The sequence below is a fragment of the Haliaeetus albicilla genome, chromosome 23, assembly GCF_947461875.1.
Source record: "Haliaeetus albicilla chromosome 23, bHalAlb1.1, whole genome shotgun sequence".
In the NCBI taxonomy this organism is placed as follows: Eukaryota; Metazoa; Chordata; class Aves; order Accipitriformes; family Accipitridae; genus Haliaeetus; species Haliaeetus albicilla.
This window is the reverse complement of record NC_091505.1, coordinates 15332334-15348762: the sequence shown is the minus strand read 5'-3', so window position 1 is coordinate 15348762 and position 16429 is coordinate 15332334. Positions and strand designations below refer to the sequence as shown.

The 16429-nt window shown below is 55.0% G+C and overlaps 1 protein-coding gene across 5 annotated transcripts in view; it reads left to right on the top strand.

Moving 5' to 3' along the window:
- Window positions 1-16429, top strand: part of DLG3 (discs large MAGUK scaffold protein 3) — an 81713-nt gene that overhangs the window by 8188 nt on the left and 57096 nt on the right. For all 5 annotated transcript variants that reach the window (XR_011329501.1, XM_069811346.1, XM_069811345.1 and 2 more), the window contains exons 3-4: window positions 2648-2796; window positions 4427-4582. Coding sequence is in view for 4 of the 5 variants with exons in the window: in XM_069811346.1 (XP_069667447.1) it covers window positions 2648-2796; window positions 4427-4582 (305 nt within the window). In the remaining variant the exon portion in view is untranslated. The remainder of the gene's footprint in view (window positions 1-2647; window positions 2797-4426; window positions 4583-16429) is intronic.

Below are 16429 nucleotides of genomic sequence, written 5' to 3'. Positions count from 1 at the left end.
GCTCTGGCGTGGGGTCCTCCACGGGCTGCAGGTGGATATCTGCCCCACCATGGACCTCCCTGGACTGCAGGGGGACAGCCTGCCTCACCAGGGTCTTCACCACGGGCTGCAGGGGAATCTTCGCTCCGGCGCCTGGAGCATCTCCTCCCCCTCCTTCTGCACTGACCTTGGTGTCCGCAGGCTTGTTTCTCTTACGTGTTCTCACTCCTCTCTCCGGTGGCTGTTTTCCGCGTCCCAACTTTTTTTCCTTCTTAAAAATGTTATCACAGAGGCGTTACCACTATCACTGATTGGCTCGGCCTTGGCCAGCGGCGGGTCCATCTTAGAGCCAGCTGGTATAGGCTCGCTCTCTCTCGAACACAGGGGAAGCTTCCAACAGCTTCTTACAGGAGCCACCCCTGTAACCCCCCCCGCTACCAAAACCTTGCCACATAAAACCAATACAGCGGCATCGACACTGGGGAGTGGGACGGTGCTCCCCGGACTCGGGCAGCCACATGGCCTGGCTGTGCTCCCTGTGGGCACAAAGCTGTTCTGCTCGCAGCCGAGATTTATAGCAGCTTTTTCCCTGCGGCTGGTAGGTCACCAGGCAGCCCCTAGGAGCTGGATGATGGGGATCAATGCTGCTCCCTGTCCCATATGCAACATGGACGTGCCACTGTGGTGCATGGGCATATGGTTAAGCACAGGGAGAGAATGGGGACCTGCATCTGGGGGTGCAATCCTGCTTTGTGAAAGCCTCCCTGGGAAAGAGCCTCGGGCAGTGCTCAGCATGTCCCTGCTTACACTGCCCAGTACTCACCAGATTTCCTCTGGAAATCTTTATAAAGTGGGCATTTAATACCCTGTGATGTCTCAGTGTGGCATAGTTTCAGGTGAGAGATCGCACACTGAAGGGCTGGCGCAGCCACTTCATCCCTGAGCTCCTAGGGAGTGCCAGGGGAATGGCCACAGCCCCCTCGAGCTGAGACCCACTGCTTACCCTTGGGGTTGGTCACAGAAGAGGGGCTCTCCAGCCTCCTCTGCAGCAGACACAGGTACAGAAAATGAACTCAGGTTCCCACTGTATCTTTCCCCGCTCCAAGTGCTTGTTTATGCTGCTGTGACTTTTTGGCCCTGCTGACTCCACCAGGCTTCCTGTTTCCCAGGTGCTTGAAGGGATTTATTACTTTTTTTTATGCATTTTGCAAGGCGTTTACAAAACGTTTTTGGCCGACCTTTTGGAGCTTTACCTTTAACCTGGCAGCATTTACCATCCTTTCTGGTTTTCTCATTTGCACGCAGCTTCAGCTGTTTAGAGGAATGTCTTCTCACTTTTAATAGCTTCCCTTTCCCTGCAGTCCAGCCTTGCTTTCCTCCCTTTTGTCTTTACAGTATCCTCCAGCCAGGCACTGTGCATTTGCTCTGATGTCCCGGTGGGGTGTCTCCTAAATAGGCTCAGTGCTTCCCACAAATGTTTTACCGTCTTTGTTACCCCTTTCAGTTTCTTCGTAAAAAAGTTTCCCATTTTCGACGTAGTTCACTTTCTGAAATTAAAAACTTCTGCAATGGGTATATTGGCTTTTGTTGCTCCTATGGAGGCAATGGACCTGGAGGTCCATGTCTGACCTGGCTCTGGAGTTGAGCTGGGGGCCAGCAGGTACCTGAGTGTGCAGCAGTGGGGGCTTCCTTAGGGAGGAGCGAAGCCCACTGCAGCCCTGCTGCTCCCTGCAATCCTCCATCTGTGACTGGGAGAGGGTAAAATGCTCCTGGTAGGGGTAGGAGAGGGTCTGGGCTCCACAGCCCCTCTGGAGCTACACCCGGGCAGCAGCTGGCATCAGGTCCTGCTGTCAGCCCGTAACTGTCTCTGGAGTGGCGAGGGCTGGGACACCCCATTCTCATGCCTCTCTCTGGAGCCACTATGATGTACAGCAGCAACCTCAGGTCCTTGGAGCCCAGAGTGAGGATACGCAGGATCTGCTTGTGGCAATGCACAGGTAGTATCATGCCAGGTGGGAAGAGGGAATTTATTGGGGAAGGAGCTGGAGGTAACACATCTGTAGTCATCAGCTTTAGAGCTTGTACACCGTGAGCCTGCTCTCCTAGTGCCCTGTGCTCTCCCTGCCTGTCCCCATGGGAAGGGAGCCCCTCCACAGGCCAGGGACACTGGGGACCAGTGATGGGGAGGGAAAAGCCTGGCAGCGTCAGCGTAGGCAGGTAGGCAGGGGCTGCCTGGCACAGGAGGCTTCTCGGAGCAGAAGGGACATGGGACCACACATGGGGCTGGCACAGCCTGGAGGAGAGCGGGATGGGGTGAGTTTCAGATTGACACTGCTGAACACGGTTTGCTCTTAGTCCCCATGGAGCATGTGGTCATTGGTCCGTGGAAATGCTCATGCCTTCCTGAGCCATGGGGCACTGCGCACTGAGCCAGGCACCCCACTATAGCTCTTGTCTTGCAGAGGGTCATCATGGGCAGCGCAGCAAGGGTGGGGAGCCAGCAGAGCCCTGCCCCAGCTCATCACCCAGGTGCCAGCCTCTCACAGAGGGCTCAGAATTATGATGCTCTGGGGGCAGCATGAGTGGGCACAGGTGCTGTGCCACATGCAGGATGCTGGCACCAGGCTGCCTCCCCGGTCCTGTGGATGTTTCTCGTGCTGTTTTGCAGATATCCATGAATTCTACGATTTCACGCTGCGCTCTGCACCCCTGCAGCCTCCCAGCCTGGACGCATGTCGCAGCACAGCCAGGCAGCAGCATGGGGCCAGTGACCCCAGCTCTGCAGTCACACCTGGAGAGCCCCAAAACCTACCTGAGGTAAGAGTCGCTCTGGCACGATGCTGCGGGGCCAGACCTTGCACACTCCTGCACCGAGGGGGAGGCAGGTGGCGCAGGAGGCTGCTGACCACTGCAGCCCAGCCAGCTCACACCCAGCATGTTTCCACACCTCCCCTGTCATGGCATATCTCATTAATGAGGCAACTTGTCTGGTTCACAAGTGTTAATTGAATTACTCCTAATGCAAATAGCTTCAGCTCCACTCTGGTTCCTGCTCTGCTGTTGCAGCTGGATTAGTTGCTCCCGTCTGACGCTGTCTCCCATGGAGGCGTTTCAGCCCTCTGATGATCTAGCCACTTCGCAGGCTGCTTTTGATAAGTGAAGTAGGTTGAGTCTTGCAAGTTTCCCTTTTCAGGATTTTTTCCTAGCTCTCACATAACTTCTGTCTCTCTTACTTGCATTCTCTTGAATTTTCAACAGCCTTTTAAAAGATACAGCACCAGGTGGGGAGGCAGGAATTGAGCAGTAGGGTCTCAATTATCTCAAAGGCACCAAGGTAAATAAAATTGCCTGGTGCCTTTGCAGACCCTCTTCCCGCCCCCCTCTCACTGTCTCGTGCCCTGCCAAGGGATGCAGTGGGATCCCCCTGAACTGGGGATACAGAAACATTTGTGCTGAAATGCAAAAATTCAGGGATTCCTCCTTTCACTGAAATAATCCTATCAGATAAACACAGTATTTCAGCCTCACAGGCTGAATTGGCTTCCCATCATATACCTGTGGGGACACCAAATTTGAGTGGCACACAGGGATGATGAAGCTGAACGATGTCTCCTAAGGAGGCGCACTTTAAAGGACTTTGATCATCAAGAACAGGGGGGACAAAACTGCCCACAATCAGTGCAGGAAATATCTGTGTCCCTCTGACTCAGGAACCATTTTAGTTCCATTTTTTTCTTGACCCCTTGACATTGACAGTCCCTCTAGTTAGACGTAAACCTGCAGATCCAGTCTGTGTTTATGAACAAATTTTTAGTGGTCTTACACCATATGCAGTGGGATCCTGCTTTGGTTTTTTCTGGGGTCTCCTGTAGCCTTGATCCACCCACCGGTGAGGTCTGCTGGCAACAGCTGCCGGTCTTTTTGGCCAGGCCAGTGCATGGGGCCCCAAGTAGATGTGACAGTCAATAAGGGCATTTAAAAATCAATGTGGAAACAAGTGGGGAAGCAGCCGTGGGCCTGGCGCAGCTGGCGTGAGGTGCACTCCTACTCCCCCCACAGTGCCCTGCATGCAGGGGGGATGAGCAAAGCAGCCAGTCTCAGGGCTTCCCTGCACCGAACACAGCCCAAGCCCAAATCTCTCCTCCTTTCTCCAAAAAAATGTGTTTGAGACATCCTCTGAAACATGAAATGCAACAGGGAGCTGCCCCCACCAGCAGCAGCACAGCCCCAGAGGCCCCTGCCTGCAAGCCTCCACCGTTGCCTGCAGTGACCCTGCTGCCCATGGAGCCTGTGCTGGGGCAGGCTGTCATGGGCAATGGGATGCTTACCAAAGGCAGTATGAGCCCCTTGCATGCGGGCAAGCTCATTTTGGCCTATCCAGAAGTGGTAGTGGGGTCTCGAGGCAGCTGGCCTGCCCTACCTGCATGTACCCCCTGTCTTGTTTCAGGATCCGTCCCGGGACGGTGAACGGAGGCTTCCCGCAGGGGCTGGGGACAGCACGCCGGGGACGCCGCCGCGGCTGGTGAGGGTGACGGCGCGGAGGACGGAGGCACCGGCCAGTGTCTGCAGCCTGGTGCTTGGCTCTCACAGCGCCCTGCCCCAGGTGAGCCTCCGTATGCCCCACGCCGTGTCCCACCCTACCAGCCCGGACGGCAGCTGGCACTGAGGGAGGACAGCAGTGGTGCCGTGTGCCCGTAGCACCGCAGGGACGGTGCTGGGGAGGTGTTTTCCTCCCCCAGGGCTGGCAGTGTTTCCTCATGGCTATTCTGGTGATGCTCTGGCTAGGAAATCTAGCAGTCACCTGTGCCGGGGGCTGGACAACACCAAAATCATCCCCTCACGTTAGCCTTTACCGTGGCCCAGTGTCAGCCCTCGGGTCTCAGAGGGCAGGTGGATATGGTGCAGAAATAAAGAGGCTGCGTGGAGCTGGAAATCCTCCCAGCCCCGTCCCCCTCGCCCCCAGCACTGGCACACTCCCATGTTGCAGATTTCCATATTTTTTTCTCTGAGCTCTTAAATGGCAGGTCCATTCCTCAGCTTACCGGGAGCTTTTCTCTGCTGTCTTATTTACTTGGAAACGCCGTTTATTTGGATGTGCATCGTAAATCTCAGCTTCCTCCTGGTGCGAGTGCATCGTTTGGGCTACATGTTTGAGGGGAGTTTTAGGGACAAGCGAAGGGCAAAATGCACTTTTGGGAGGGATGAAGTGGCCAGGATGGATGGAGCTCACTGCAGATTTAAAATGATACGAAAATGTTGTTTTCCTTGGCATAGTTTGAAATAATGCTTGTTTACTAAGTCAAAGTCTTCTTCCAAAATATTTTATATAAGAAAATTGCACTGCTTCTTTTCTCTCCTTTTTAAATGTTTCCCTTCTTATTCTAGACTGCAATAAAATGGGTAATGCCCCATTTTTTTCCCTTACTGTTTAATTTCTCCTTTTCCTCTTGCTACTCTCTACATTTTCAAACATTCACCAAATCTTTACCAGTTTTGGAAGGGCGGGATGGTGGTTTTCTGAACACAACAGGAGGATGAGCTCAGCTGCTGGTCTCTATTCACCAGTGGGAGGGAACCACAACTGCAGATGGGGGAGTCATGGGGCAAAACCCAGGAGGGCTGAGAGCATGATCAGTCAGGAACAGTCAGATCTTAAGGGATTTTCCTCCTAACTGTCCCAGGCTGTGGAGTGCAGCAGCTCTTGCATCCAGCCCCAAATGTCTGGCTGAGTTGCAATGTCTCCTTTAGCAGCAGCCACCTAGCTTTGATTTTAAGACTTCATGCAACGGGTAATCTGCTGTGTCCATAGCCTGGCTGGCCTGATGGTTATTTATCCTTCCCATTAAAAATCTGCACTTTGCTGTGAGCCTGGATTTCTCTCGCTTTAGCTCCCAGCCCCAGGAAATTTTGCTGCCTTTGTTTGCTAGGATAAAGGACCATGGCAATCAGAAATGTTCCCAACATGTAGGTATTTATAGATGCATCTAAGTTCCCTCTTAACTTTCCCTTAGATAAACTAAACAGATTGGCTTCTTCACTCACTCAGTGTGAGGCAGGTTGTTCCAGCCCTGAAATAATTCCTGTCATTCTTTTCTGAAGCTTTTTTTATTTTCAGCCTCCTCCTTTCCTAGCCTGTGTTGGTATGGGTCAGGAGCCAGTCCTCATTGCCAAGCGCTGGCGCTTTTGGGGTCACCCATCCGCAGGGACCACAGCTGCCAGCCTGGAGCAGGACATCACTGCCCCAAGAGGGAGGGGGCAATGGGGACCCGGGTGGGCAGGACAGGGCTCTGGGAAGGCTGTGCTCTGGCAGGGCTCTCTCATCTGCAGCCTCTTTCATCCCAGAGGATGGCCACGTCACAGCCTGGCCACAGGCAAAGCAGGGACCTGGAGGGGAAAAAACATCAGGATGGTAGTGTTCAGTGCTGGGCTTAGCCATGCCCGTAGTCCTGCCTGAAACTCAGCTTTCTGTGGAGACCCAGCAGCTTTCCTGGAAACTGGGACCAAGCAGTGCTGGAGACTTGCAGGCTCAAGTACTGCTCCTCTGCAGCAGCCCCCATGCTGGGATACAGGGGCCTCTGACACGGCAGTGAGCATGTTCCCTGAGATGTCATCTTCATCGCTGAGCACAGGCCTTGCCCCAGCAGAGCGGGAGCATTTCCAGCACTCCCCCATGTCAGTGATCCAGACCATGACATGGGATCGGCCATGCCTGGGTGCGGGCTGTGCCGACGGACCACAGCACGGGCCCTGCTTTGCATCCGTCGCTCCTGCATGAAGGCACTGAGGACACCTCAGCTCCTGCCCAGCATCACTTCCCGTGTCAGTTCTCAACATCCCCAGTGTGCAGGACTGCATTGGGGCTGGATAACACCTACAGACCCAGCTCCTGCCCACCTCCACAGTGACTTCTTGCTTCCCAACCTTCGGTGCGTGCTTTTTGCCACTGACATTTCCAAAGTGGGTTTCAGGAAAACACTTGAGATGGCAAATGGCACTTGGAAGAACTGGGGAAACATTTATAATGGGTGATGTTTAATGCTAGGGCAGGACAGCCCCAGCTGCAGGGCAGAGCAGCTGCCCTCCTGGTACTATGAGCCCAGGAACAACAGCTCTAGTGGACACCCTGCCACTGGTAAAAGGCAAGTCGATGAACTGGCTTGTCCTGCCTGAAGTAAGTGCAATTCTCTTATTGCATCCATCAATGTGAATAAGTTTTCTGTTGTCCTGGCTTTGTCCTCTCCCCTGCCTGCAGCTCTCCCTGGCAGTGATAGTAGAGCAAAAGCCACCGTAACCTGCTTTAGCCAGGAAGATGCATGAGAAATAAATTGCCTCTCCGCACAAATGCTTCCAGGAACAGGAAATTTTCTGTCTGCTGGCAAGGACTTGTGTGCACTCGAGTGGCCCTGCAGTGTGCAAATGACTGCTGCAAAGGAAGTGGGACCAGTAAATACAGCAGCAACATGTGCTTCCTGATGGCGAGGCTTAGTGGGCTGAAACCAGCCCTCCATGGGAAAGTGGAAGTTCAGCCTTCAACAGGGCAAGAGCAAAGTGACTCGGCCAGCTGAAATGCCCTGTTGAGGCACTCAGAGGCCAAATCCTGCCTGAGATCTGGGGTTTGTGGGGTTTTATTTGCTGAATCCTCCATTTCAAGCTTTCCCTGAGCCCTGTGGTGGCCTTAGCAAGGCTGCTCAGGGCTTGTGTGCGTCTGTAATGGGAAGACCCACGAGGATGCTCCCATGGCCGGTGCCACTTGCCTGCGCTCACAGACTGGTAGGAAGGCTGCTTCTCTGAGTAAACGATGTTCTCATCCTCTGTGCAGGGAGCAGAGAGCAGCCAGCTGTAAAGATAAGTGAAAGATGAACAATGCCGCTGATGAGCAGAAACTCTGCGCCTGCGAGGAAGCGCTGCTCTTCCTCTGCCACCCTCCCCTGCCTCCCAGCATGGCTCTGTAGCCTCTCTGACTTCATCCTTGTCATCGTGCTGGTGCGGTGCCTCTCCTCCCACGGTTGCCTGCCCGTGCATCCCTCCCTCTCTCCCTCCTGCCTGCCAAGGCTTCGCTGCCTGACGCCAACGCCGCAGCTCTGTCCTTGCTTAGCCCAACAGCTGACACTGAGCTACAGCAGGTCTTAACGTGATGGAGAAAGAGTGTGAGACTGCTTCAGAGGACAGACATTCTGCGCGTCCTTCGAAAACACCAGTGAATAGGAAACCTTGCTGGCAGGGTGTGCTGCCGCTCCCGCAGGCTGTGGGTATGTGGGACGCCGCTGAGCATGCCTGCAGCGTGCCAGGTGCAGGCTGTGCTTCAGTCCTGCTGGGCTGAGGCCAGAAATGTCCCCTTCCCTCCCTGCGTCCCAGGGAGGACACAGCCCAGCTCTGCAGAAATACCCTGGCAGGTTGTTAGGAGCCCTCCCTGCTGCACCTGCCGCTGAAGAAGATGCATCCGTCTGCCTGATAACCCACAACTAAAGTGCCAAAAAGGTTCGTGGAGCTCCCCGGGGAATTTGGCAGAGAAAGGCAGGCTGTGCCGCCAGCGTGGCGACCGGCTGTCTGCTTTCCCCATCCTTCTCTCAAGTGCTTTTTCCTCTTTCCTGATTTGCCTTTGGCCAAAGAGAAGGGCGTTCCCATGCTCTGCCCCTTTGCCTGGCAGGAGCAGCTCTGGGGCTCTGGGCACTTGCAGCAGGTTGGGATGAGACTGGCATGTGGCGGATGCTTCGGCTGCAGAAACGCCTGATGCGAGCTCCCCCCTGCCCTGGCTGCAACCCCACCGCTCTTCATTTTCTCTGCAAGGTGTGTGAGAGTGGAAGCACGAAGCAGCTGTTTGCTATTGCAAGGAGCATCAGAGAAATTAAGTAGGTCCCTGATGAGGGTGAATGTCTGACAATGAATGCAGCCCTCCCAAAAAGCCCCCCATGACGTTGCTTGGTTGCACATGCCCTGCTGTCCCCACTACCCCGTGTCCTCTCTGTGGGCTGGCTGGGCAGGCAGCCGAAGACATCACTGCAGGCCAGACTGGCCACTGCTTTATCGCAGCTTGAGCCTGGCAGCATCTACCCTGTGATCCCAAAATCCTGGGAAGTGGCTAACGCTCAAGCAATGGTAGCAGAGAAGCAAACAGCTCCCAGAAGGACATCCCCTCCCCATTGCATCCCCATGCACCTTTGAGAGCATGTTTAATTTTAGGAGAAGCAGAGAAGAAAAGCAGCAACCCACAGCCCAGAGGCTCTGGCTGCAGCCCCCCTGTCACCTGAGCCTCTTTGTGCCCGGAGGTCGCTTGAGGGCTCTGCATTCAGACACTCCCCAGCAGTTCTGTGTTTCTACATTGCAGACTCAAAAGCCAAAGTGCTGAAGCCAAGAGGGTGTCTGTCTGCAGTAACGCGCTCAGACTGAACCGTACATCAGCCCTGCACAGCACGGACACCCGGCTGGGCAGCCGGCTGTCTGTGTCCCAAGGATGCTGCTGCCCAAAGGGAGGTCAGCACAGGCTGTCAGTAAAAGCTGTCACTTCAGTGGACATTTTGGGGTTGAATGGCCTCAGCTTTACTAGAGGCTCTTGCTATTCCTGCTGCGGAGATAAACAGGGAGATGCTTAGACCTCAGTTCTCCCAGTTCAATGTACAGCTTCAACAAAGGATGAAGAAGCCAGTAGAGCCACCAGGCTGTCAAACCAAAGGCCACCTGTTCCTACTCTACTTGGGGACTTTCCATCTAAAATCAGCAGCAAAAGGAAGATCCTTGGCAGATCCCAAGGCTTTTCTGGCTGTGCGGCATAGGAGAGCCTTGCTGGACATAGGGCCGTTGGTCTGTCCATTCATCCACATCATCGTCACTGTTTTGAAGTTATTTTGTGATGGTGTGGGTGCGTGCAGTGCTCCCTGTGCAGTGACAGAAAGGGGACAGTGAGGGGGAGGCTTTGGGGAGTCTCCCGCAGACAGCGACGCTCCAGAGTCATCCAGACAAGTCTGGAGTCCATCCATCCTCCCTCTGGATTCGTGCTCTAGCTTTGTTTGCCTCTGTCTAGTGCACGTGTCTGCCCGTCCCCAGGGGAGCACAGCTGCTGGGGTGACTCACACTGAGATTCACATTGATGGGTTTCAGGCATAGCTCTGGAAGCAAGAATTGAGACCATTCACAGGCACCTCAGTGGGATGGGGACTGAACAGGGGCCACAACCATCAGTGCCTTGGCCAGGAGCATCATGAGCCACCACACTGGCCCTGCTGGGTCTGTCTGCTTTGCTCACCAAGTTTCCAAAAAAAAGCTGGTGCAGCCTCGGTGCAGGGTCCCCACAGCAGCAACCAGGTCCCTTCTTTCCTGCTTTGCCTTGTTGGGTGACTGACCACATTCCTGCTGCAACTGAAATGAAATGTTGGAGCCCATCTCCCATCACACAAACCAACCCGGGCTCTCAAAGTGCAGAGCCTCCATGCCCACAGCACAGGATGTGGCACCCTGACCTCCACCTGTCCATGCTCTGCTCCCCCTCGCAGCTACCCCAGCATCTCAGGAGGCTGAGGACAAATCTGGGTGCACTTCTGCAAAACAAACAGGCTCTCCTCACCATTTTTTAAAGGAACAAACCAAGCTTGAAGGCAGAGCCTGGCAGGCCAGCTGCTTTTTATCTGGAGCCCTGGAGCTGGGGGAACGTCACTGCATCTTAATGGCATCGGGCTGGACGGAAACCAGGATTCTGGTGGCAGAGGCAATACCGGCACTGTTATAAATAGAGCAGCCACAATAACTGCTCATGAAGATTTTTAGTCTTTAGAAGGATCAGTATCGAGCTACGGCGAGAGATCCATTATCCTCGGCACTAGTAGGGAAATTGCAGTGGAAGGAGGATAGTGGATGAGTGTGGGTTTGGGAATCGTCCCTCTTGTGAATCCAAGTGTGAGCCCTTTGAAAGGTGCTCTCTGCTGTGTGCTGCCTCCTCTTGCTTTGCTCTGCCTGCTGTGGGGGGTTAGACCACGTGTGGCTGCAGCAGTGCAAGCGTTTCAAGCCAACCTCATGCCCTGCTGCAGGAAGCGAGGGTTTGCTCCAGGGCAGCGCCCACCGGAGCTCTGCAGCCTGCAGGTACAAAGCACCTTGCAGGAGCCTTGCTGGCGTTGCACCTAAAAACTATTCCAAGTACTGAGGCTCAGGGAAAGGCCTCCTGCGGTCTGTGGCCTAGATAGCTCTCAGGGCTGGCACGGCTTAGGCACACTAGCGTCTGTGCCCAAAGCACTGGCATGAAGAGCATCATGCCTGGCCGGCGTTGCTTCCCCAGCATCACAACCAGCTTCCCACCTGCACATGTCCAGGAAACGTGGCAATGTCCTGCCAGGCTGTCCCCCTCTTTTAAGGGGTATTTGTAGACCAGATCATTTTGCAACCCGGGCTACAGCAGACTGTGGGAGGAGCTGTGGCAGAGCAAGCACGGGGGTACTGCTCTGCGGTGCAAGGGGGAGACCCAGGCTGGGCCTAGAGCTGGGTTCCTTGCTGAAGCCAGGGGCAATCTGTGCCCACTGCTTCACCAGCATGTTGCAGTCCTGTTGCTACACTGTTCATTCCCGCTCCTTTGGCACTTAGGGCGCAGCTATTTCCCCTGTGTGCGGTGATAGATTTTGCATAGCTGAATCTCACAGGGGGTTTCTGCAGGGAGATTTTGTAAACTTTGGGGCTCTGCCGCTGTAGGAGCACTCCCGCATTACTGCTCTGGTTAAGAACAAGAGCGTGGTGATGAAACCGCTCTCCCAGCTGCCTGCTCTCACCGCACTGTGGCTCGGTGGCAGAGCTCATGGCCTGGCTTCCTTTGGGGTGAAACTCAACCCAGCTGTGTGCTCTGGCCCCTGTGGATGTCCAGTCCCTGGGACTTGACCATCCCATATCCAAACCAAGCCCTGAAGCCAGGGTGAGGGAAGTGGCACGTCATCCCTTGACGTCATCCGTCCCCAGGGCTTGTGTTGCTGGTATATCGTTCTGAGGAACACATGTGTACGGGTGTGCCTTTGCCTGTGCCTCGGGAACACCTCCTCACCCCACGGCTGGGACCCGGTTTGAAGGTCCCTTCGGGGCTTCCGAAACGGTCGAGTCATATCCTGGCGTGCAGGAGACGGGCGGCTGTCGACAGCGCGCCTTTAAGAGAGGCCCGTGAGCCGGCTGAGGCCCTGCGGCACGCGCGCTGATTGGCCGAGCGGCCGGCAGGCGGGCCGGGGGCGGGGCCAACCATTCAGAAATTTCTGAGCCGTGCTTTCTGCCTTAAAGGGGACAGGGCAGTGGCGGCAGGGAGGGCCAGAGCCAGCCGGCCGACCATCTCCGGTCCACCGCGGGTGCCCGAGGCTCCCAGGGACACCAGCATTCATTTTTCTCCCCGAGGCTGGGCAGGTTCCCACGCTGGAAAGCGTGTCCTGGGGCAGCACAGCCTGGACAAGGCACCAGTACCTCTGCGAGCTGCTGGCTGGGGACAGCGGGAGCTGCTGAATGGGCTTTGCTCCATCTGGAAGGGGCAGATCAGAGCAGGGCTGGCCAGGCAAAAGAGAAAAAGTATGGGCCCACAGAGCTTCCCTTCTCATCCCCCACGCAGGGTGGGAATAATAGAGGAAAGGGCATCCCTTTCACCTGGATGTGGGGAAAAGTCCCTCTGGGCAGGTCTGTGCTGCCCAGGGCAGCCCCAGATCTGAACTGAGCAGTGCTGAGCTCTTGCAGCACTTCCAGAGCTACATCTTGACCCACTCTGAGGATGGGACTGGTTCCTGCAGGGATGGCTCCTGGTGGGGAGGCCCCGAGAGCTGACTCATGGGGCTTTGTGGCCACAAGGTCACATCGGCTTAGGCAGGGCCAGCCGCGAGACCCCCAACAGCCTTGTACAGCACAAGTGGGGTGTGTTCGGCTGCTGCTAAGTCTGAGCGTGTAAGCACACCCAGGGACAGCTTGGGACTAGTGAAAGATGCAGGGAAACAGGATGACTGGTGGGGTCACACTAGTCACAACTGGCAGGAGATCAAGGTACAGGACCAAAAAAATATCAACCAATTCTCTTAAAAATGTGAGATTTCCAATATACCTTGCTCTGACTCTGGCTTGGAGTGGTGAAGTTGTGCCCTGGCCACATTTTCAAACCTTCTCTCTCCCATCAGGCTAGAAATGTGCTTTATTCTAAAGGAAATGAGGCACACACAAGGACAGAGCACCCACAGACTGCAAGATATGTTAGTGCTGTAATTGCCATGCCCACACAGCAGCAAGGCTCCCCCCTTACGCCCAGGGAGGTGCCATGGGAAGGCAGCCCAGGGCCAGCCCATGCTTCAAGTGCTCCAGCACAAGGCAGGAGCCTCTCTGCTGGGTGATGGGGAGAGTGGCTGTGGGCGTTGTGAGGCTGTCAGGAAATCCATAAAGCCTGCTGCAGTTGTTTGCTATTAAATAGAGCCTCCAGGCTCTCCTTTACAGGAAGGGAGCCTGGGCTGTGCTGCAGGGACCTGCCACAGGTCTCCATCACTCCTCTCCCCCAGCAGCGCAGCCATGGAAGACATTTAGTTGGCCGTAATTTCAATTGCAGAAAGCAGCCAATGGTGTTTATTGAAGACCCTCATGCTGTTGCTGCCACAAGTGAGGATACGGGAACTGCGTAGTGGCACTGGGCAACGTATCAGGGGTCATTAATAGAATGAAAATGGTTTTGCTGGGGAGGAGAATAATTTCTTTGGCAACTGCCCCGAGAGCGCTGAGAGCTATAGCTATCAGTCCCTTGGTATGCCTGGTTATTATTATCCCAGCTGCACATTTCCTGGCGTGAATCGCTGCTGGTGGCAGGGAGGAACAGTCTCAGCGTGAGATGTTCGTTATCCTGCCCCTTCCCACTCACCCATGACTGTGCAAACCCTCCAACGCTCACAGGAGCCGCCGGCCCGTTTGCCCACTAGCTGTGCAGCCAGCTCTGCAGAGCGCCTGTTCAAGTTTCATTTGACAAGCCCCAGATACAGCAAATTGCAAATCCCTGCTGGATGGGGGTCTGTGGTAGTGCTAAGGAACTGACTGACAGACTGAGCTGAGTTGAGTTGGTTCCTCCCTTTTCTGCCCATCTCCCTGTGGCCTGCTCCCCCACACACATTTACCTCCTGGTGCTCCCTGCCCCCTGTTCTCAGCTGGGTGGCTGCAGACCCTGCTGCCTCCCCTGGGCTTTGGACATTGGGTGGCTTTTTGCAGGTGGTTGTGGTCAAGAAAAGCACCTTCCCCATGCAAGACTGTCCCCTACCTCCTCCCCCAGCATTACAAAGATGACACCTTCCCCATCTGCACCCAGGCTCAGAGCTAACACGTGGCTTCAATTCGCCCAGCAGGACCCAGCTCCTGCTTGGGCTAAAGTCAAGGAGCGGCGTGACAGTGATCATGTGACTGTTGTCTCTGCAAGGGGTTGGCTGCCTTCAGCCTGCCCCATCTTCTGCTCCTAGAAAGGCTGTAGGTGCACCAAACCCCCAGCTCCTGGTCCCTCACACTTGCCTTCCTCTTCCCGTGGGACTTCATGTGAAAGGAAGGAAGCGACAACAGGGGCTGAAATGCCAGCAACACCAAATAAAACCTAGCTTCCTGCTATCTTCGTGCCATGTAAATAGCTCCATCTCCAGGGATTTCTTAACACTTTACTGAAATTAGCACCTGTAAAAAGAGCAGCTGCCAAAGCTGAATTTAAATAAGATGGGCAGGCTTCTGGTAGGAAGCGGGTAGAGGATGAGAGAGCTCTTGGTTTCCTTGAATCGCTTCCCTCCATGAAGGCATCTGCCTGGAAATCAGCTCCCAGCTCCTTTAGCCCTGCTCAGTGCCCACATCACTGGGGCAAGATGCCCACAGCTGCCTGAAGGCACTGGGCACTGTGCCTGCCCGGCCAGACCCAGGTCTGGGCACCCCCATGCAGGTGTCCACGCTGTTTGGGCTCTGGCAATGCCACTCCCAGTAACCAAAACGCTGCTACTCACTGAAGCAAGCTGGAGAAGTGCAGGATGCAGATGCCCCTGGCCTCCTCTTGAGCTTGATAATGTGTCCCAAGCCCTACGCAGCTTTAGGGAGCATTGCAAGCAGGCAGCAGCAACCAGGGATTTTTTTTTTTTTCCCTTTTAATTGGGGCTAGCAGGCAGCACATGCAGTTCACTACAAATGAGTAGGAATTAAACAACTCTTGTGGCAGCTAAAACAGGACATGTGGGTTTTCAAGAGGGGAGCTGCAAGTGGGTAGGGAAGGGCTCCATCAGAGCTGCAGCAGCTGAGGCTCAAGGCACCTCCATTTGCAGGTGGCGATGAGGCACTAACAGCTAAGGGAGCTGGGGGAAGCAGCAGCAGGTTTTAGATCGTGGAGCTGTCCCTGAGTTTGCAAGCTAGCAAGCAGGGTGTGGTGGAGGCAGCAATGCTGGCACACCAGGGCTGGCAGCAAGGGTGTTTCCCATGTGGGGATGCCCATTGTATGCGTGGCTGCCCATCTGTGGGGCTGCCAGTGACCAAGCAGGGAGAGGACCAGAGACCTTCCTTGTGGAGGACACACTCCCGTCTGCCACGGGGAGGGGGGGCAGTGTGGAAATCAAATGCTTCTCTTAATTTTTCACTCAGCTCATTAAAGTGTTTTTCCTGAACAGGTCTTGTCCTTTGCTTTTGCACTTCCCCCCCTAAGTGAATCCCCGTGTCCCTGCCTGCCCCCACCACAGGACTGAGTGGAAGGAGGAGAGGGAGGAGGGAGCCAGGCACATGTGAGCAGTTGCAATCACAAGCTCCGCATGTGCTCTCCTCCCACCCAAGTCAGCCTCATCCAGACACTGGTCTCCCGCCCATTCTTGGCCCAAAGATGGCTTTGGAGGAGGCTCATGGTGGTGGAGGGGGCCTTGCTGGGTGGTCAGTGCAGCTCTGCACACTGCATGGTCCCTGCAGCCAAACTGTGCGATCCTGGGGTGGGAAGTTTGCAGCTGGGCTGGAGCGGTAATTAGTTATGGTTATGTTACAAGTTCTGGGCACTTCTCGTTGATGAAGTGACTCAGATCTCAGAGGTGCCACAGTGCGGGAGATGGTGGGTAGCCAAGATGGAGTTAATGTCCGTTTGCTCTCATGCAGGAGACGCTGGCCACCTGCGTGTTTATACAAGGCTTATTGCTCTGCTTTGGTGCAGAAATCCCCTACCTCAGCTTCATTCCTGCCCCAGTCCCTCCCCTCGTTCCCACCTCTGCTCACATTGCTGCAAGATGCCTTCTCTGCACCGGTGATATCCCCCAGCCCCCTGGTCCACCCTGGCTGTTGAGGAGGTACAGCATCTCCCGGAGCACAGTGCTTGTCAGCCCAGCATCCTCTTGCCGGGCCAGCACGGTGTGCTCTGGGAGATGGCACAAGGAGCAGTAGAAGATGTGGAGACGATCCTAATTTCTTAAAGCCTGAAGTGTAAAGTTCTCTGTTAATGCCAACACTGCATACTTTCCTTCCATGCACACAAGCACAGTTTTTC